The sequence below is a fragment of the Carex rostrata genome, chromosome 14 (genome assembly GCF_964058835.1).
Source record: "Carex rostrata chromosome 14, lpCarRost1.2, whole genome shotgun sequence".
NCBI classification, from domain to species: domain Eukaryota; kingdom Viridiplantae; phylum Streptophyta; class Magnoliopsida; order Poales; family Cyperaceae; genus Carex; species Carex rostrata.
Window position 1 is genome coordinate 1,286,236 of NC_135931.1, and position 22,236 is coordinate 1,308,471.

At 34.5% G+C, this 22,236-nt stretch overlaps 2 protein-coding genes and 1 non-coding gene across 4 annotated transcripts; all 3 read left to right on the forward strand.

The window, feature by feature from the left end:
• The first annotated feature begins 9,229 nt into the window (after positions 1-9,229).
• On the forward strand, positions 9,230-14,978 carry LOC144564944 (putative protein S-acyltransferase 19). The gene is made up of 9 exons (XM_078314532.1): positions 9,230-9,549; positions 10,186-10,299; positions 10,509-10,877; positions 11,323-11,391; positions 11,630-11,701; positions 11,985-12,119; positions 12,508-12,588; positions 12,797-12,994; positions 13,679-14,978. The coding sequence occupies exons 1-9, from the start codon at positions 9,505-9,507 to the stop codon at positions 14,675-14,677; spliced, it is 2,082 nt and encodes a 693-aa protein (XP_078170658.1). The 5' UTR covers positions 9,230-9,504; the 3' UTR covers positions 14,678-14,978.
• Positions 14,979-15,459: 481 nt separating this feature from the next.
• On the forward strand, positions 15,460-15,532 carry TRNAK-UUU (transfer RNA lysine (anticodon UUU)). The gene has a single exon. It is a non-coding gene; the product is annotated as a tRNA-Lys (tRNA).
• Positions 15,533-16,940: 1,408 nt separating this feature from the next.
• LOC144565430 (ruBisCO large subunit-binding protein subunit alpha-like) lies at positions 16,941-21,908 on the forward strand. Of its 2 annotated transcripts, none has more exons than XM_078315187.1 (9): positions 16,941-17,072; positions 17,162-17,330; positions 17,662-17,783; positions 18,088-18,295; positions 18,610-18,755; positions 19,221-19,527; positions 19,901-20,151; positions 20,929-21,129; positions 21,457-21,908. In XM_078315187.1, exons 1-9 carry the CDS (start codon positions 17,034-17,036, stop codon positions 21,769-21,771), a joined length of 1,758 nt encoding a protein of 585 aa, XP_078171313.1. In that variant the 5' UTR covers positions 16,941-17,033; the 3' UTR covers positions 21,772-21,908. The 2 variants fall into 2 exon arrangements, with proteins under 2 accessions (XP_078171313.1, XP_078171314.1); XM_078315188.1 differs by having other exon boundaries at positions 16,951-17,072; positions 18,619-18,755.
• Positions 21,909-22,236: the final 328 nt, after the last annotated feature.

Genomic DNA, 22,236 nt, shown 5'->3' on the forward strand with positions numbered 1-22,236 from the left:
ATCTTTAATTAATATTCACACAGGCAATAAGAATCTATATATAAATTTAAATTTAAATTTAACCTATATTAGATGTGGCCACCACCTAACTTGAGGCATAAACTTTGAGAAATAAAATCACAGATTATTATTATGATGGTTTCCATGCAAATCAATCACAATTGTAAATGGGTAGCTTGGAACCGAATCTGCTGTCCTCCTGTGGGTAGGAAATTCCTACTTAGAAAGTCACTGACATGTGAGTCCGGAATGAATTTTGAGGAAAAACTATATCTAATATTTAAATGTCAAAACCCACACCGAACCCATGTGTCAATCATTACAGGCATGATTTAACAGGAATTTTCTGCCCACAGAGAAACAGGTAATCCGGTTCCGCTTCCAAATCTGTAACCAGAAAATTTAATTGGCCATTTGTCAAATCATTAATATATGTTAGGTAACTGAATGCAGTATTTTCACTTCCAATTCAATGCATTGTTAATTAATTAACCACTATTCTTACATTATTGTTTGCCACCTCTCTGATAAGACAAATCCTGGAAACGAAATAAAAGCATTTTAATTGCTCAACATTTATGAGATAACTAATTAAATAGATAGTCATAGTCGTACATATATATATATATATATTTAAGACCAATTTTAGAGTAGAAATTTCATTTATTTCCGAGGCTGACATATTCCGCTTTTGGGTTATAACTAAAATTGATAGATCGGTACAGCAAAACTAGGCCCAGAAAGCCCAAAATTGTTGATTAAAATTTTATGTGCAAATGCTTTGATGCTCTTGCTATTGTTTACTGGTGTAGATTCCCTGATTACAGTTTTAATTGTCTCAGTATATATAGGGAAGGTTTTTGAAACACTGATTAGGTTTATATGTTATAACTTAATAAAACTGGATGATTCAAAACTCCATCCATTTTGATCCAATCCAATTGAGACTGTAGGGGGTCTGCTTTGAGATTTGTGCAAGTTAAAAGAAGATGCCAAATTTATCACTTGCATCTCAGATATCCGGGGTGATACAAATTCCAAAAATATACTAGGGATATAATATACAAATACAAATAGTTTAGAAAAACCATGACATCAAGAAAATTATGGTCTTGAAATATGAAAATTTATGAATCAAAACAAATTCATTAAAGCCATGTTAGTTGTTAGCCAAAATTTTCAGAAAAATGCTAATATGCTACGCATAGCATAGAGAGCCTCCGTACAACGGTTCAATATTTGAGTTTTCAAAATTCCAACAGTCGATCTGAACCGTTCAACATAATTTCTATATGAATATGTACTTGCAAACCAAATTTTACATTTTTTAAAATTATTTTACTATTTTTTTTAGATAGGTAGAAAACCAGTTGATCTAAAAATTATGTACTATTCAGATCAAGTGATTTTCTACCTATCTAAAAAAATAGTAAAAAAATTCTAAAAAAAAATGTAAAATTTGGTTTGCAAATACATATTCATATGGAAATCATGTTGAACGGTTCATATCGACCATTATGATTATGAAAACTCAAATATTGAGCTGTTGCACGAAGGCCCTCTATGCTAAGCGTAGCACCGTAGCCAACTCCAAATGCCCAACTAGCCGAAATGACAGTAGACCAAGTTCTCTCCATGTAGTTTGTTAGAAAAAAAAAAAAAAAGTTAGAAAAAATAACTGTCCGAAACTCCGAATGTCCGGATACCTTGGTCCCACAAGGATTGGGATAAGTAGAGGGGCTATTCCCTTCTTTCTTTTTGTGCCAGCCCGTCTGCCAGACCTGCCAGATTGTTTTGGCTTGAGCTAACATAAAAGCTCTAGAATTGTTTGTTCTGTTTCAACATTTTCCAAGCCTCAAAAGTCAAAAAAAAAGTTTCCTTCAACGCTCTCCAGTCTGTTTCTGTTTCTGTTGGGGGGCTGGCTAATACTTGATTGTCGTCAGTATAGAAGAGTGACTTCCAAAGATCTGATTTTTTTTATTAATAAAAAATAAAATAAAATAAAATAAATATCATGAAAGGAGATCGTTTTGCTGAAAAATTAAAATATAGGAAAAACCATTCCGTCCCATTAATCTTATTCTAATTAGCGATCTAACTAAAAACAAATGTATGGACGGGATAATCTATTCCGTCCAGAATTTTTTATTTTTTTCCTTGCTTAGTGGGGTAAGAATTTAGATTAACAGGCTATTAATCTGAACAAGAAATTTTGTACCGTTCGAGAGACGGGATAATCAATCTTGTTTTTTCTATATTTCGATTTTTCAGTAAAACAATCTTCATTCACAATATTTTTTATTTTATTTTTGATTAATAAAAAAATCGGTTGGAAGATGAAGAGTTTTGAATAGAAAAGGAGGCATGAATACCGAATATCTGTTTTGTTTGAATTCGTATCAGCCTAGCTCAGATCACCTGCCCCCTCAGTCACTGCGGGGTGGGGCCGGGTTTAGGGTTTAGGGTTTAGGGTTTAGGGGGTCCACCAACAGTGACTTTGGGGGCTGGAAATTCCTGCCCCCAGGGAAGCAGACGATTCAATCCCGTACCTGAGACGCAAGTAATATCGGACCATTTTTTTAACTTGGCACAAATCTTAAAGAAGACCCTCTATAGTTTCAATTTTTCAATAGATACCTGATTGAGTTTGACTCAGCTGAAATTAATCTGGACCTTCCATTTTTTGTATTTCACCTCAATTACTTGGAGGGACACAGACTCGTTTTATTTACCCATCAAAATTATATGTTTTTTAATTCAGTTATTTTCTTTTTATTAAATAAATATTATTCAAATTCATATCAGTGAAATTATCCGACCTGTTTATTGAATTCAGATCTAAAGCGGATTCGGACGGATAATTCTAGATCCACTTTCAAGCCTAATCCGGCCTCATATTTTTTTAAGTTGTTTCAATATTAGTGTACTCACTCATGGAAATAAATCTGAGCATATATATATATAATCTCAAAGTTCATATCTAGAATTTTTTTGATAAATCATAATTAAGAAAATCATTTTTACTAAACCAGCATGATTGTTTTTTTTTTTTTTGAAAAACCACAAAAACCGAATGCTCCGTTCGGTCTCCACTTTTCCCTTTTCTCCAGACCGAACGGACCATTCGGTCTCAACAATTTTTACCCTTTAAAGTGAACGGCGCCACAGAAGATTTGAAAATGACCAGACCGAATGGGCCATTCGGTCTTGTGGAAATATTCCGGAAATATTTTTTAATTTTTTTTTGGATATAAACAAAAAATTTATATGTATAATATATGTATATGTATATCAAATTTGATCTCTGCTGGTAAATTAATAAATCTGGACTGATACAGGGACCAAACTGCAAAAGTGATTACACCAGCATGTAGAGTATTCAAAAATACACAAATTTGACACAAATTTCAATTTATTTGGATTTTTCTACAGTTAGTTATGAATTTTCAAAGTTCAGCTTTCGAAAAACTTTAAACAGCTATAACTTTGGTTAGGAAAGAAGGATTTTGGCGTATGACCACTTTTCGGAAAGGGTAAGACGAGACGAATCCGATTTTTCCTAGGAGGTACCCGGGCATCGTATGCATCCGAAGCATCAGAATTTAAAAAAAAAGTCGTTTAGTGCCTCAAAAATTCAGTTTAAGTTTTTGTGATCAGTATTTTGTTTATAAAAAATTGAGTTTATAAAAAAAATTCATTTTTTTATAATATATGTATATGTATAATTTTTTTATAAATTCATTTTTATAATATATTATATATACATATATATACATGTATTATATTATATACATGTATTATATTATGAGGAGGGTTCAAATGCACCCAAATGCACCCTATCTTTCAAATCTTTTTTCTCCGTTTTCAAAGTCCGAATAGTCAATCCGAACCATTAGATGCGATCTATATATTAAGATGTGGTTGGAGACCAAATTTTATATTTTTTGGAATTTTTTTACTATTTATTAAGCCATTTTGAAAATCGCTGATTTTACATTTTCTGGACCATTGGATCAGCGATTTTCAAAGTGGTTGAATAAATAGTAAAAAAATTTCAAAAAATGTAAAATTTGGTCTCCAAGCACATATTAATATATAGATCGCATCTAACGGTTCGGATTGACTATTCAGACTTTGAAAACAGAGAAAAAAGATTTGAAAGATAGAGAGTATTTGAGTGCACAAAAATTTGGGTGCATTTGAACCCTCCTCTTATATTATATACATATTATATACATATATATACATGTATTATATTATATATACATATATTATATTATATATACATAATATAAACTCAATTTTAATGTATATATATTATATTATATATACATTTTTATAAAAAATGAGTTTATATAAACTCATTTTTATTTTGTTTATAAAAAATTGAATTTATACATATACATATACATATACATATACATATACATATACATATACATATACATATACATATACATATACATATACATATACATATACCAATGCATGCCAGACATTGTGAACATAAGACTGTATTATCCAAGGTCATGAATTCATCATCCAATAAGATAGTTCCCATACTTTCTGGTAAATAAATAAATAAACAGAACAATAATAAAAACAATAATTGTTTACTTGTTAAAAGGAATTAATGCTCTGGAGAAGTAAATAGCATAATCGTTGCTGTTGACAATGCTGGATTATATTTAAAAAAAAAAAAAAAACCACATCAAGACCGAATGGAGGATTCGGTCTGGAGAAAAGCACACTACACCATGTGCCACACAGTTTCCGTATAAATTAAACAAGGTAAAAATTGTTGAGACCGAATGGTCCGTTCGGTCTGGAAAAAAAAGAAAAGTGGAGACCGAACGGAGCATTCGGTCTTTGTGATTTTTGAAAAAAAAAAAAAGCAATCATGCTGATTTAGTAAAAATGATTTTCTTAATTATGGTTTATCAAAAAAATTCTCATATCTAGCCATGTAAAAAATGAACTTGACAAGCGTTAGGTGGTTTTCTTGATATGACAGATAATGATAATTAGGAGAGTACTCTTTGGTTGGATCCAGCTCTTTTCAGGTACAGTAGAGGATTCAGCTCACTTTACAGTTTGAGATTAAATCTCAAACGGTTTGAGATTTGGACTAATGTAGAGATAGTATTATTGGACTTTGAGATTCGTACAAAGTTAAAATGAACAGTCCGGATCAACTAATTATAAAATATTCTCTTTCCAGATAATGGAGAGAGATGTGATTCGGCTTTGGCCTTGCCACTACTTCAGGCTATGCTTTATACCACCATCTCTCTTCAACATGTTACAGTTCTAATTGTATCAGTATATATAGGGAAGGTTTTTGAAACACTGATCATGTTTATATGTTTATAACTTTAAATGCTTTTAAGCTCTATTTTTTATGCTTAATCGTAACTTAAATAAAATTCAAACTCAAAATGACATAATAGAAAACGAAATACAATGAATACTCTGCATGAATTGAAAAGTGCACCCTATGTACTAATTTTCCTTTCACCGATATGTATAATTTATGTTCAAATGATTTTTTTTTTTTTTAAGTTACCAGCTTTTAAGTGCCAATGAATAATTTTATTAATAAAAAAATAAATTTATAACAAATCAAATGATTTTAATACAAAATCTACTCTTTTATTCCCACAAAATCCACTATAAATAACTCTAATCTTCTAATCTCACTCATATACACTCATAATTACTTTATTACCTTACTCTATCGCTCTTTACAACTGGATTTGATGTTTTGATTGTCACCACACTTCGACTCCCGAATTTACTCACTCGTGCTCCGATCGAGATAGCGTAGAGACTCAACGGTCCGAGCTCTGACGATACTACTTTCTCGACTCCACTCGACTCCGATCTCTCCCCTCTCTCTCATTCTCTTCTTCGCTCAAATTAAAAGGTAGAACCAAGAGAATGAAGAAGCTATGTCAGAAGTGAGATCTAGAAGAGTGAGAGGAACGAACTAGAGGAAATTAGAGAGGAGTGGGGAGAATGAATGGCATCGGCTGTCATAGTGACAAATGAATTATTCGGGTTCAGTTCGGCGAGGTTAAAAATTCGTGATTGGAGAATAATTCGGATATAATCCGGAAATGATTCGAAATTATCCAGATCAGAGATCTCAATCTTATAAGAGAGCAAAAAAAAAATATTATGAAAAAATTTTAGAAAAAATTCGCAAATAATTCGTAAAATTTGGGGGAAAATCGTAAAATTCGCAAATTATTCGGATTTAATTCGATCAAAGTTAGGTCAACCGAATAATTCGACGTTCGGTTAAGCATCACCAAAAAAAAAAATTATTTTAATTTAATTCACAAATAATTCACAAATTTTGTAACTACAACGTCTCTTAGGATTTTAAAATCACCCATATATTACCTATCGCTCTTTTCCTTTTCACTTGAGCATCCACTTCTACATATTTCTCCAAACTACTCTATTACCTTCTGCAATTGCATTCTTTCGGATCAACTGATCATAATATATTTGTATTCTTCGTCTCATTTTTTTATTTAAAATTAATGGTTTTAAATATTTACTAACTAATAAATTTATTAATAATAAAAAATATATTAAACATGTCAATTGATCTTTGTTTCTATTTTAGATCTAAATAGTAACAAATTTCACTCAATTCAAACCTGATATGTCCAAAATCCAAACATGATTTAAAACTGGATGATTCAAAACTCGATCCAGTTTGATCCAACCCGATAATTTTTGGAAGTCAAATTGATCTGATTCGAATCGACCTGACTCGATCTGACTCGACCTGCCCGATTGCTCGCTATGGCATTGTATGGGGCACACTGTCAAGTGTCAGTTTTCAACCAGACCTGATGACTAAATGGATCGATTACAAGTTTAGAATTTTCGACCCAATTAACCCACTTAATTATGTTTGATGAGTTTAGAGGGGTTGTTCGGCAATACATGGAGGATTAAATATAATCCGTGCTAAGGAGAAGTAGTTCGGTAAGATAAAAGAAGGGACAAGGGATTAAGATAGCTAAAGGAAGCTAAAAGAAGAGAATGAGGTGCCTTAAAAAAGAGACAGGAGATTAAGATCTGGATAAAATGAGACTAAAGGAGGTTGTTTTAATCCGCACTAAGGAATCGTTGTTCGGCAAGATTAAGCGGCTAAGTAAGCTAAATGAGACTTCTTTAACTTTAAGGAAGCTTAAAGAGGTCCTTGCCGAACAGCACAAAAATTAAGTTGTATAGATAAATAAAAATAATAATTATATATATTAATAAATTTACATGGTTTTGGATGCATTGACTTGTGATGCTTGAGTCAGGTTCGAGTCGGGTTAAACTCGACTAAGAAAAATAATATTATAACTTGTTTGGTTATGGATTCAAGTTGAGGTGAAGTTGCTTATAACTAGATTTTTTAGAAATAATATAAAATAATTTAAAAATAAAATTACACCTGAATTAAGTTTATAAAGTAACGGGGGATAATTTAGAAATTAAAAAAACATAAAGGTTTTAGAATAAAAAAAAGTAACATTAAAATAAAATAAGAATTTTAGAACACAACATACTAAACTGATGTGTAAAAGTGTAAATAAAGCAACACCGTAGATTCTCATACAATAATATTAATGATGGCAGACAACTTCGAATAAAAAAAAACGAAAACATAAATATAATAATAATAATGACAAAGATAATAATAATATTAACAATAAGTCAATAATTATAATCTAAATAATTTAACTTACCTCATTCTCTGCATTAACTTGAAAGAGAATCTTTTGAGTTAATGAATTTCAACTGTCTGATTTTAAACGGAGCTAATTCAGTTTCTGCTTATAACTTAGAGAGTCATTTAATATCAGTGCGAATCTAGTCCACACAAATTTTAAAACATATTGGATGGTTAAATTCATTAACTCAAAAGATTCCCTTTTGAGTTAATGCAGAGGATACAAATTCCCTCATTATCTGTGTTAACTTATTGCTCCTTAAGCCACTCTTTATTTCAACTTATTTCATCATACTTTATTCATATTTAATTCTTAGGACTTGTCTGGCTATCTAAAGGGAATGAGAATGAAAATTTTTGAATGGCCGAAATACTGTGCGCGTGGGCTGATTTTTGTAAAGTCTGAGTGAGAATTTTTTTTCCCGCACACAGTAAACATTTTTCTTTGATAGATATGAATATATATTAGAAGGAATCCGATTTTCATTGATATCCATCATGATCACAAACGTTTCGCTATAATAAATCAAGATTTTTCTTTTTCATCTCTAAAATAAAGTTAGCACAAAAAAGGCTGGCCAATGATAATTTCTTTTAATCTCATTTTATAGACACCGACATCTATCAGCTTAAAATATTTTATAAGAGGAAAACTTGTTTAAATTTCTAATTGTAATTTTTCATACTACAAAACAAAATATAAAAAAAATGTGAAATATTGATTGATTCATATACCTCAATTTATTTGCATATACATATTGGAACCCGATCACTTGCCTCTGACTGTGGACATGAAATTTCCTCTCTTAAAATCACTGACACATGAATTCGAGTTGAATTTTGAGACAAAATTATATCAAATATTTAAATGTTAAAATTCACTCTAAACCTACATATCAGCGACAGTGACTTGACTTTAAAAACACAAATTTCAAAGACTCAGAGATGTGAGCAGGTAATCCGGTCCATACACTTTTCATTCCTCTTTTTAATTTGTCCTCCCATGATATCATAGCACGACAATATGAAAACCACAAATCAATTTGGCATGAATACAAGAGCAGTCCGTGTCCCCTCCGGTACTTGAGGTGCAATTGGAAAAAAAAAAATGGACAGTCAACATTAATTTCATCCAGACCAAACTCAACCCGGTAGCTGTTGAAGTTGTGGAGATCTGCTTTGAGATTCGTGCCAAGTGAAATGAACGGTCTAGATTCACGACTAGCACCTCAGGCTCAGCTACCTGGAGTGATACGGATTCATAGGAGACGAAGAGCCGGTGTGTGCTCCAAATATCAAGGCCTCAGAGATGGTCAGATGGCAATAAATACAGAGGACCGTATTTTAGTTGCTTCTATTTCCAAGGGGCCGATATAAAAGGAATTTCCACAGAGGAGAATTCCCTAAAATAAAATAGTATTTTCTTTTTCTTTTTAGATTATAATTATTTCCTTCTCTAATTCCCATGTCTCTCTTTTCTGAAAAGCAAACCTCAACTTTATTATTGTGAGAGAGTACCTTGGCGGCTTGGCTACTCTCTAACCACTTCCAACTCCCCAGTTCTAAAAATCAAAATAACCAAAACAAAAAAAAACAAAAACCAACCTAAAAGCTCTAACCTTTCTTTGGTCCTCTATTAAATTCTCGGGCCCTCTCTCTCTCTTTTTCTCTCTCTCACTCAAGTTGAATGCTGAATGCTCTGATCTGTGTGAGCTAGCGTTCAATTCGAACTCGATTCCACTTTTCCTCTCTCTAAAACCATGGTACGGCGCCATGGATGGCAGCTCCCAGCACACACATTTCAGGTACCTCTTCAAAGTTTTTCTTTAGCTGACCTGAGCTCAGCTGTTTGTTTAGATTTTTTCATGAACCGCTTGCATTTTCTCCAAATTGTCAAAAAGAACTTGTAATTTGTCGGTCAAAGAGGCTCTGGCGAACTTGTTTCTCTGCCTTCCTTTTTAGCTTAGATTAGATTTTTTGCTAAATAGTTTGGTGGTTTTAGTGCTACTTGTACAGGATTTGAGACAGTTTTACACCTAGTCAACCATTTTATTCAGATCAAGTGTTCGAGAAATCTCAAGGAGAAAGTGTTGCCAATTTTATTCAGTACCATTTTAACCAGTTAATCTTAACATACTTCACCTACATTGATGGTGGATTGCTTTAATCGATAATAAACAATTGCAGAATATTTTCTATATAATGCTTCATCTCTGTATCCCTTCTTTGCACCTTAATCAATTTTCATTCTGACAACACTCCTGTACGGTTGTAATATCTATATAAAGCAAGTCTATAATATCTTATTGAGCAACCTAATGAGGTGCCTATCTTATTGAACTGGACCATACTGAGGATGCTTAGACATTTTTAGTTTTTTATTATTATTATTCTTGTAAATCTAAGGAACAATTTTTCTTTCTAATTGTGCCCCTTTACAGGTTATTGCTATCACAGTGTACTTTATATTGGTGGTAGCGTTCTTTGCTTTTTTCGCACCTTTTCTCAGATATGATGTCGTTGAGTACATTATGATGGCTGTTTATTCTCCTGTGGTATGCTAGCACCATCTTCCTATTAATGTTTTTTTCAGAGTTAACCAAAGTGAATGTCTTATCAGTATAGTATAAGAACTTGTTCAACTACTATTTTGGCTATCTTTTGTTTTTTCTAATTGCTAAAGTGAGGGAATGTGAAGTTTGATTAAATTAGAATATCGGTTTGACGATTTCTTCTTCTTCTTCTTTTTTTCTGATTATTTCAGGCACTGACAGTATTCATCCTGTACGTACGCTGCACCAGCATCAACCCTGCTGATCCAGGCATCATGTCGAAGTTCGATGAAACCTTAATTAATCTCCCAAGACCTGAGCATGCATCCAGAGATGACCATAAGTCCCCCTCTTGCCGGAGCTCTGTTGATGGCCACTCAACCCGAAAGTCTCCTCTCGAGGACTCGAATGCAACTGCTAATATGGAAAGGGGCATCTCGGTAAAAAATGCAGTGTGTTGTGGTTTTGCAGGGCTTCTTTGCATAATGTTCAACAAGGAGGACTGTAGGAAGACCGAGGACAGCGAGTTAGAGCCGAATAATGAAGATGATGCATTGTTTTGCACTTTATGCAATGCTGAGGTAGCATATGGCCATTTTGAAAACATACTGTGTTGGGTTCAGTCACATAGTACATATTGGTGCCATTTAAATCAATTTTGTTCATTTCAGTTGCTTGTTTAGTTGCACTATGTTGTTTAAATTTCTACCGTGTTAACTGTCTGCTGGTAATTTCTTGACTGTCCAGTGTCATTACACGTCAGTATCTGTTGAAATTTCTGTACTGTGAAGGTCAACCTTGATTGGATATGATAGTATTTTACTTTTAATGTTTTTCTGTATAATTGCTTACTGTTACTATACTTCTGGAGATGATTGCTACCATGTCAATATGGAAATTGGGTTGCTTGGTTTTTAAGCTTTGATTTGAGATGGGGCTTGGGCATGATGCGTACTGGCTGTTTCAAGCTAATAACTATCTGAATGTACAAAGACTTGTTCCAATTTTTTTTCTGTCCTTTTAAAGGTGCGGAAGTACAGCAAGCATTGCCGAAGCTGTGATAAATGTGTGGATGGATTTGACCACCATTGTCGGGTATTTACTATTATTTCATTGTATATATTTTTTAAAAATAATCCGACTTTATCCTTGCAAAACTTGAGACATACCAGGATAATCATCAAAGCCAAGAAATTTGAAATAGTAAGTCTCTTGATGGCTGCAGATGTTGTGATTGTTTCTACAAATATGTTTGATATGTACTATTTTTGACAAGTCTAAACCAGAAATTCTCGTTTTAATCCTTCTCTCTGTTTATATCATTTCATGACAGTGGCTTAACAACTGTGTGGGGAGGAAGAATTACATGACGTTTATTGCCCTCATGGCGTCCAGTCTCCTCTGGGTATGTTTTGATGATTACTATCAATTCTTCTTTTGTGAAGGATTTATGTGCTGGTTCTGATTTACTTTGCAAATGCAAACCAAGGAAAACCAAAAAAGAACACTGTACTGTGTAAACAGTTGTCCAAACCGCTTCCAATTCCTTTATTGATCAGCACATTACCCACCTCCCAAATCAATCCAAAAATATGATACTTCATACTTGCTTTAATTCTTCTTTTTGTTGGATATTTTTCTTGTCCTGATTAGGTTCTGTTCATGTATGTTGGAAATTAATATTTCAGCTTGTGATTGAAATTGGAGTTGGAATTGCTGTACTTGCATTATGCTTTGCGAAGAAAACAGCTAGAGAGACAGAGAGCAGCATTCAGGAAAAACTGGGAAATGGTTTTACAAGAATTCCTTTTGCAGCTGTTGTTGTAAGCTTTCTTTATTACATAACGACTGCAGAAGTATAAATGAACCCAGGGATTTTAATTTGGACCCATTATGCAAAGGTCTTGGCAAGAAGATCCTCCTATCAGCCGTGATCAGTATAGTATGGCTTGGCACCCTGAGATTCTCTCCATATTCTCAATTTAAACATTATGCCATTAATTTAACCTTTGAAATTGACTGCCAATATAACCCAGCAAAACAAAAAGGAAACCAGATCTACCCAATAAGAAACTGCTAAAGATCTGAGTGGAAATGGCATTGATTCCAAGATTGTAATTCTGACTTGAAAATAATGATGTAGTGGTATTTGAGAAGAGAGAAAAGAACCGTTTTATTTACATGAATTGTAATCAGATTTATATTATGTAGATAACATGCACACTCCTCTCAGTAGTGGCTCTTGTTCCCCTGTGTGAACTCTTCTTCTTCCACATCATTTTGATTCGCAAGGTGCGTTAAGATTTTAATTTTTGCTGCTTCCATGTCATGGATATTATATGCTCCTTTGTCAAACCGAACAAATACACATGTACTTGTCGTAAGCAGGCAGTACTGTACCAATACCAGTCATGACTGATGTGGTGAGGTAACATGTTTCATGAATCCTACTTTCAAGAGGGTGTGTCCCCGAGCTGTAAGAATGGTTTTACTGTTACAGGGAATGACTACCTATGAATATGTGGTGGCAATGAGGGCTATGAGTGAGGCACCAGCCGGGTCAGTGGATGAAGAGGGGAATAATATAATTTATTCCCCGACTAATTCTGCCACAACTGGAATAAGTGTTAGCAGCTCACTTGGTCTTCCTTACAAGGGTGTCTGGTGCACCCCTCCTAGGGTTTTTGTTGATCAACAGGTAACTTTTGTTTTTTATCTAACTTAATTATTTTCTGATGATTTGGTTTTATCTTATCTTATTGGTTGGTCAATGGGCTATGTGCCTTCACAAATACAAATGCCAAAGTTTCATAATTCCCTACAAGAATAATATCATAAATGCTGCCAGATAACACACTAGCAATTGTAATATCTTGTACCCCGGCAACAAGAGAAGAATATCCCAAGTAGCCCTTTGTTTCCATACTTGCTTAGAAAGTTGCACGAATGCCCCCACCCCTTTTCTTCTCTCTCACTCCAAAAATACTTGGAAGGGGTGTGTGTGTGTGTGTGTGTGTGGGGGGGGGGGGGGGGGGTTAGGGAAGTGGTGGAGGGATATTGAAGATAAATGAACTTTTCTCATTTCAGATATGTTTGTTATATTCTTAAAAGAACCCAGGAATAATTTCATTTTTTTGTATTATCCGACAAAACAAGTTAAATTTGGGGTACTTCGAACCAGACAAGGTTGTCCCAAATGCAATGAGGTTGCATATTCTAATTTCTGTATTTTTCTCTATTCCCTGATGGAGGGTTTAAAATGGGCTATTTATTTGTAGACAGTTGGAGAGGCATCTGGTAACACTATTCATGATATTTTTAAGCTTTTGCAATTTCTCACACAAACTCTTTTCCAAATTTGTACAATGTTCTTCTGTCACAGGATGAAGTTATCCCACATTTGGACCCAACTATGGTACCCTCAACTGTCGACCCTGACTCAGCCACCTACATCAACCAATCCACAAACAAATTTAAAAGGCAGGTCAAAATCAGTGCTTGGAAGCTTGCCAAGCTCGACTCTGCAGATGCCATGCGTGCTGCTGCCAAGGCCCGTGCCTCTTCCTCTGTCCTCCGCCCCATTGACAAAAAGGCCCCTTCTGAACTCAGCTCCAGTGCCAGTGTTCGTACCAGTACCAGCATTGAATCTGGGGTGCCAGTACCAAGGGAACCTTCTAGAAGGTCTCCTGTAGGACACTCGTACCCACACAGTTTAGCAAGTCAAGATGATTATTATGAGTCTGGTACTGGTACTGCTACGCCAAGTAGCTTTAGCAGTCCAGTTCGTGGTCCAGGACCCGAACCCAGGAATGCAGTTGGTAGGGCACCTGTAACAGTGACGAGGCCTGTACCAGTGCCATCTGCACCAACTACACAGTTAACCAACCCAATGTTTCAGACAGTGGGGGCACCGTTTATAAGGGATGCTCGTGGGAGGGCCTCGGTCGTGTGGGACCAGGAGGCTGGCAGGTATATCTCAGTGATGGGGACTACACGGCCAGGTCCCACCACAGATAATACGCCCCGGCTTGTCAATACTATTGCGAATGCCAACCCTGCTAGTCAGTATGTTCAGAGGAGTGGCCAAAATGCTCCCACATCAGCAGCAGTGTCAGCCCCAACTGCTGCTCAGGAGAGATTGACGTACACGGGCCAATCGATATTTTTTGGTGGACCCCTGTTGGCAGGCAATACGGGTGGTACTGTTGGAGATAATAGAAGGATCACTAATGAGGGGATAGTGCCAAGGGAAAGACAAGAGGTAGGCAGAGTTTCTTATACAAGAGGTGATGTTAGAGGGGAGAGGGGACGAGCAGCCGACATGTTTCCAGTATTTGCCCCCGGGGGCTTTCAAAATAAGCCTCCATCGAGTATGAAGTGACATCTTTGCCCCCCCCCTTTCTTTCTTTCTCTAATGGACTTAGATGCATAGCTGGTGGATCTGGTTGGTTCATCTAGGTGGCTTAGAGACAACTAACTCTTTTGTTGTTTATTTCATCAATTTAAATTAATCGTTCAGTGAGAACATTGTAGCTCTAACTTATTCGGTTCTGATGTAAATCTGTTTTCTTTTTTATTTTATTTTATTATCTATTTGGTTTGTTCCATGCACGATTTAGATCAGATGTGCTAGTATAAACCCATTTCTTTATTCTCATAACTTTTGCTTTTTTTTCTTTTCTTTTCTACTAATGCTTTTCCGTTTAAGCTCTTGTTTCAACTGTTCTTTTATATAAAGAGGTGCTTATTATCGTTTGGAAAATTTTACATATTTCTCGTTCAATATAAGGTCAACAAACTGCGACAAGCGTGCCCCCATATAATATTTTATTGCAAATTAAATTATTATATTAAACGGTTGATTTAATTGCAAATCTGTTCTACTAAATGTTTTATAATTCCATGCCCTTTTTATTGTCTTCGAGTTCAATTTCTCAAAGTGTAATCGGCCATTTTAAAGTATTCAAGTTACTATATTAATTATTTAGAACAAATGATTTTATTTATTTTCAAAGAATAATCTCATTAGTAGCAGTTTGAAGTACATTGTTAATGTTAGAATTTAGAAGTAATTTGATATTTTTTATTTTATAGATATGATAAACGAATTATTTGGTTAGTTGTATTTAACAAAATTATAACTAACAACAGTCATTCATCCACGCCGTCTTAGCTCAGTTGGTAGAGCGCACGGCTTTTAACCGTGTGGTCGTGGGTTCGAATCCCACAGACGGCGATTCAATTTGCATTTTTTTTTTCAATTTTTACTTTTTGCTGCTTAACAAGGAGAGGAAAACTTTCCGTACGCACTGACCAGAACACAAAAAAATATTATATTGTTTTAAAACTAATATTATGTTAGACATATTAAACATATATTTTTATATATGAAAAAAATATAGGATAAATTTCTTTCGAGATCACTAAATTATCATTTGTCACAAATTAGTCACTGAAATTTGATTTGTTTTTTTAGCAGTAATTGAACTTTTTATATGTCCCAATTAAATCACCCCTTTACATTTATTCAATTCAAAATACTAATTTAAAAGAAAAAATAAATATATTAAAAACATCATAAAAATATGAAAAACTAAAAAATATACAATTATTAATAAAATATAAAATTTATATTTTTTACACCATTAGTTTAAAACTTGTTAATTATTAATTAAATATAAAAAATATAAAATGTTGCATGACTCAATTTATCATAAATAACAAATAAAAAACTATCTAAAATATTAGATAAATTAATTTTATTCTTAATAAAATTAATTTATCTAATATTACCAATTAATTATCTTACGGAAAAACGGACATTACCGATAAGTTAATTAAAAAGTTTGAGTGAGGTTATGGTACATTCTAATGTGCGGATCAGTCCGTATATTGAATTTATATTTCTGTTTTTAAAGTCCAAATAATCAATTCAAACTGTTTAACATTAAAGATCAAATTTTATATTCTTTGATATTGTCTTTACTATTTTTTAGCTAGGTAGAAATCACTATATCTCAGATGGTCCAAATTTTTTAATAAAGTGATTTATTAATTGTCTAAAAAGTGATAAAATAGTTTTAAAAAATATAAAATTTGATTTTCAAGTATATTCATTTAATAATAATATTAAACGATTCGAATTAATTATTTAAATTTTAAAAATAAAAATATAAATCTAATACACAAATTACAGTGTAACATAGCCTAAAAAAAATTTGTCACCATTTCATTGACAACCCTATTGGTGAGACTCACAGATTTGAATTTTTTTTAGAAACTATAAATAAAAAAATGGATTTTATTAAACTAACTTGATTGTTTTGTTTTTTACAAAAATCATAAGAACCGAGATGCCATTTCCGTTTCTTCTTTTTTTTTTCTTCTGAGACCGAATTGCCATTTCGGTCCAAGTCATTTTCACATATTTTAAGAAAAAAATACATTGAAAAATTATGAAAATATCTCGGACTGAATTGCCATTTTGGTCCCGAAAAAAAAAAATTCGCATTTCATTTCTTATGAATTTTGTAAAAAAAAAAAATTAATCATGTTGGTTTCATAATTTTTTTTTTTACATTATGGTTTATAAAAAAAATTCCACAGATTTGGTCCTGCTTAAGATACTAGCCTTCCATTGTTACCCAGAAACGGAGAAGCAATGAACCCTCCAAAACCAAAACCAAAACCAAAACCCAAACTAAAACCCTGTCCTCTCTTCTTTTCCTACGACTCCAATGGCGCTTATTTTGTTCGCTCCTCATTCCCTTCTATTTGTAAGTCAAATTAAATGTCTCTCTCTCTCTCTCTCTCTCTCTCTCTCTCCCTCTTTCTCTCACCGTTTCTTTTGTTTTTCTTTAAAAAGAGTGGGAAATCGAAGTTCCTTCGCGTGAGATTCCAATCTCGTCCCGGAAGTAATTTTGTTGTTAAATCCACTGGTAAGAAGATTTGCTTTGATGAAGACTGTAGATTCAGATTGCTTCGTGGCATTAATAAGCTCGCTGATACCGTCTCTGTAACACTTGGACCTAAAGGTATCATCTTTTCAAATTTATAATCCTTCAAATTTCGTGCTTGAAGGTTCTCATGCTCCCCTTGAATTTCACTATTATAATAAGGGTACATGGCTTATATTAGAAGGAATGTTTTTTTTTTTCACACTCAATTGTGTAAACACTTCTGAATTGTATGATAATTTCTCTTGATTTTTATTTTTATTAATGCTGATTACTTTGAACCGAACGTCCTGACCCATTGAAAGCATAAATGTTAAAATTTAACAGTAATGTTCTCTATTTTGGATATTATTAGCTGTTTCTCTTTTTTTGCAAGCTTTATTTACTTGGGACACATTTTCAAAATTAGGTAGAAATGTGGTGATTGATGGGACAGATGTACCAAAAGTAATAAATGATGGGGTCACAATTGCAAGATGCATTGATCTTCCTAACCCAATAGAGAATGCTGGTGCAATGCTCCTGAGAGAGGTAAGTATCAGTATCAGTATCAGTTGTGCTGTAAAACCATAAAATATCATGTATGCCCTCACTATACTTGAAAATGTTTCTCTACTCGTAGTTTCCTTATTTTCTTCAAGAGATGTTTATATGTCCTCACTGTTTCTTTCATCAAATTCGAAACATAGAGGAGGCCATTCTGGATATTTTTGAGAAATTTAGGTGCCATGTTGCATATTAGTTTATTCTGTTCTGATTTGAGCAATTTAGCACCAAGCAAATGAAGAATGTCATCACACCAGCCAATTAAGGCATTGAGCATCTTGTTTAACAGGTGGCCAATAAAACAAATAGCTCAGCTGGAGACGGTACCACTACCGCTATCATTCTAGCACGCGAAATCATTAAACTTGGGTTATTAGCTGTTACTAGCGGATCTAATCCAGTATCTCTCAAAAGGGGCATCGATCAAACTGTTCATCAGTTGATTAAGGTCTTGAAGAGTAAGAGTATACCAGTTACTGAAAAAGAGCAGATAAAAGGTATATATTTTTAAAATCTCGAGAATTAAGTCAAAGGCAAATTTTTATGAAGTTAATTATACTTTTTATGCAGTGTGCTTTTTTTGACACTCTGAACAATGCCTTCCATCTTGTCTCGACAATTTTCTTTCAAATCTTAACTCTTATTCAACCTGGAATGGAGACAATGATTTGTTTTTGCAAACCACACAATATTTGTAAATTAGAACAAACTACTCTTGGCCTTGCAAGTTATGGACTTATTGTTAACATTAATAATTTTGTATGTTCAGAGACGTTTAGTTTTCTCAATTTTTTTATTTTTTTTATTTTAGCCATTGCAGCATTATCAGCTGGAAATGACGACTATATTGGAACTCTCATAGCCAATGCAATAGAAAAAATAGGTCATGATGGAATTATAACAATTGAATCATCCTCCTCATTTGAAACCCTAATTGAAGTGCAGGAAGGAATGAAGGTATATCTAGTTATTTGCCAGCAGCTCTTTTCTAGGACTTGTTTATATTTTAGTGTATTGTATCTTTCTTTGCAAAATACTTTGACATGTTAATATGTATGTATTTACTTAGATTCAACACACATACACGCGTGCACGTGTGAACTGAGACAGAATACAAGCACCAGATGCATGTTTAATGGATGTATACATGTCACAATTGTAATATACTAGTTACTCTTCCCACTCAAAATTAATTCCAGTTAATTATGATGGAATACATGTGTGATCCATATGTCCATATGGGTTTGGCTATATAAATTCAAATGACTTGATACATTGCATGCATGCTTATCTGTATGCATGGTTTATGTATACATTGTATACATGCATGGATGTAATTGCAGTAAGTTTAAGGATTCTTAAATCATCAAATCCTAAAAGTTCAACAGTGTTATTGAATTTTACCATACTACCATTTTGTAGATCAACAAAGGATACATGTCCCCTCATTTTGTAACAAACCAAGAGAAATCTGCTGTTGAGTTTGAAAATGCAAAAGTCCTTGTGACTGACCAGAAGGTGACTGTTGTACAAGACTTGATTCCCTTGTTGGAGAAAACAACCCAATTGAGTGTGCCGCTGTTGATTATATGCCAAGATATTTCATTTGCGGTTTTGGAGGCATTGGTACTTAACAAGATGAAAGGGTTGCTGAATGTGGCAGTCGTGCAGTGCCCTGGCTTAGCCGAGGGCAAAAAGGGGCTTTTGCAAGATATTGCTATCATGACAGGTCATCTCTCTCTCTCTCTCTTGCTTTCACCATATGCACAGATATACACATACACACGGAAGCTCACATGCCTATGTGCTTTTTCAATGAAAATGCCCCCCCAAAAATTTTAGCTCAAGTTCAGCACAATTGAGGATCAAATTAACGAAATATTAGGGACTCAAATTTCAGTTTGACACAAATTGGTCTCCTTTAGCAATCAGCTATCTAATTATGCCACAACTAAGCACCTACTTCTTCAAATAATATAGGTTAATGAGCTCTTCATTGTGATAAAAAAGACTTGTCAAACCATGGTATGTCCTACCGAAAGGTGCATAACAGTTTATCCTATAACATGTTGGTTTTTCTAATTGTGAAATTCACTCAAAAGGTGCCGATTTTCTAGCAAGTGATCTGGGAGTAGGGATCAGGGGAGTGACTTCAGACCAATTAGGATTGGCCAAAAGAGTTACAATAACTCAGCATTCTACAACCATTGTGGCGGACCCACGCATGTTGGCTGAGATACAAGCTCGGATTTCTGAGATGAAAAGAGACTTGATCAATACTAAAAGCGTGCGCCTACGTATGAACATTGAGGAGAGAATTGCAAAATTATGTAGTGGTGTAGCTGTGGTGAAGGTCGAGTCTCTCTCTCTCTCTATCTCTCTCTCTCTCTCTCTCTCTCGAAAAACTTGGCAGTGGAGTCTCTCTCTCTTTTTGAGAACCTTGGCAGTGGCTACCAAGTATGTAGTCTCTCAACTTGTAAGAATTTACCAGACCCAAGAGAGTTGAATGCAAAAACTAGGGATAATTAGAGGTTGAGAGGAAGAAAGAAGAGAGATAGAAGGGAAATGAACTCAATTTTTTTAATTGCCTCCTAATTTTGTACATGGTTCTATATTCAGTCAGTGCCCTCATCTGTCTTCTATATTCATTACAATTCAGAAAGGAATGATTGAAACTGTATTTCCTAAGAGATTCAGTCAGTGCCCTCATCTCCAGTGATCCCTCAACTGCATCCCTCCATTTATTTATCAACTTCACTTGTGATTGGGTCCTGCTTTGTTAGAATATTCCAACATGGAGTTAACGTGCCATATCCTCTTTTGAGAATTATGTAGTCGATTGTGGGTGTTGTTCCTGACAATAGAAGAGACCTTACTCATTGCATCTCTCCATGTGTAAAACAGAAAGCTCAGGGGCATAAAAGATATTTCCTGTTTTGGGCATTGGGTGATTTTCTAGGGTTGTGGTTTACATGTTAAGGTCCTGTATATTAGGTAATTGTCATCAAACATTAAGAAAAGGAGGTGAGTCGAATAAAAGATATTTCTTTTGGTTTGTTGGAGTAAGGTATACATGATATTGTTCATTTTGCTGGGGATATAAATTAACCTAACTATATATGTTGATTAGGTTGGGGCTTCGACTGAGGCAGAACTAGAGGATAGAAAATTGAGAGCAGAAGATGCAAAGAATGCGACATTTGCAGCCTTAGATGAAGGTATTGTACCAGGTGGCGGGGCTGCATTCACACACTTATCAAGGCACGTCCCTATGATTTCTGATGTTTTTGTGGACTCTGATGAAAAGATTGGTGCATCTATCATTGCAAAGGTTTGGCTTCTTTTTCACTGATATACCTGATGGCTATTTTTGAAGAGATTAAAACATGGAGTATATCAACATCACTCAAATTATACAATTATGATTTTCTATTTATAGCTACAGAGTACAGACAAGGTTTAGTTTCTCCACACATGAGTTATTGGATTTCACAGGGTTTACTTTTGGCCTGTCTTACACCGTCAAAATATGTGTTGTCCAATGTGCAAAGTCTAATTGCAAGAATCATTTATCATGGATAATGTTGTAAATGACCACATTGCAACTACATCAAATTAGTTGGTACACTTTACAAAATATCCTTTGTATTATTGCCAGGCTCTTCTTGTACCGACATATACAATCGCCGAAAATGCAGGCCTAGATGGGCATGCTGTTGTTGAGAGGCTTCTAGAAGAGAACGATTGGCGGTTTGGGTACAATTTGATGACAGGTCACTTTGGAGACCTTATCAAGTGGGGCGTTGTTGACCCGTGCAAGGCTTCAAGATGCGCGCTCCAGAATGCGGCTTCCATAGCAGGTATGGTTCTGACAACCCAAGCTGTAATGGTGGATCGGGTTAAGAAACCCAAACCTGCTGTGCCTACCCTGCCAGGCATGCCTTCTTGGTTGACTCAGGAGCTCAATGCATGAGAATTATCTGCATGTTTCCAATTTTTTGCTTCCTTGAGTTTTGTTTCATTGGATAATATTGCGGCAATTTGTTGTTGTTATATTTTTACTATTATTTTGTAATATTTCTAGTTGTAAATTACTAGAAAGAGTTTTGACATGGTAGTCCCCTTCCTGTCTCCAACCCCTCTCACTTCCCCTGCTAAGGGCCTTGATGGGGGGGGGGGGGGGGGGGGGGGGCACCGCACTGCAGCTCCAACTTCCCCAAAGGGACCGTGATGGGATGGAATCGTATCCTCTGAGTATTACAGAGGTAGTCTTTTAACATGGCACGAATCTTAGAGGGGACCTCTATGGTTTAAATAGGCACCGGATTGAGTTTGATTTGGCTGGGAGTAAATCTAGGTCGTAAAGTTGTGGGCCCCACCGTGTGGTACTATAGAGGATGATGAGGCACACTGCAACATCATCAATAATTATACATTA

Coding starts and splice junctions, on each gene's coding strand:
- LOC144564944 (XM_078314532.1), top strand. CDS start 9,505: ATGGTACGGCGCCATGGATGGCAGCTCCCAGCACACACATTTCAG. Junction 11,392..11,629: donor GATTTGACCACCATTGTCGG/GTATTTACTATT, acceptor ATTTCATGACAG/TGGCTTAACAACTGTGTGGG. Junction 11,702..11,984: donor TGGCGTCCAGTCTCCTCTGG/GTATGTTTTGAT, acceptor TTAATATTTCAG/CTTGTGATTGAAATTGGAGT.
- LOC144565430 (XM_078315187.1), top strand. CDS start 17,034: ATGGCGCTTATTTTGTTCGCTCCTCATTCCCTTCTATTT. Junction 17,784..18,087: donor GTGCAATGCTCCTGAGAGAG/GTAAGTATCAGT, acceptor CTTGTTTAACAG/GTGGCCAATAAAACAAATAG. Junction 21,130..21,456: donor GTGCATCTATCATTGCAAAG/GTTTGGCTTCTT, acceptor TATTATTGCCAG/GCTCTTCTTGTACCGACATA.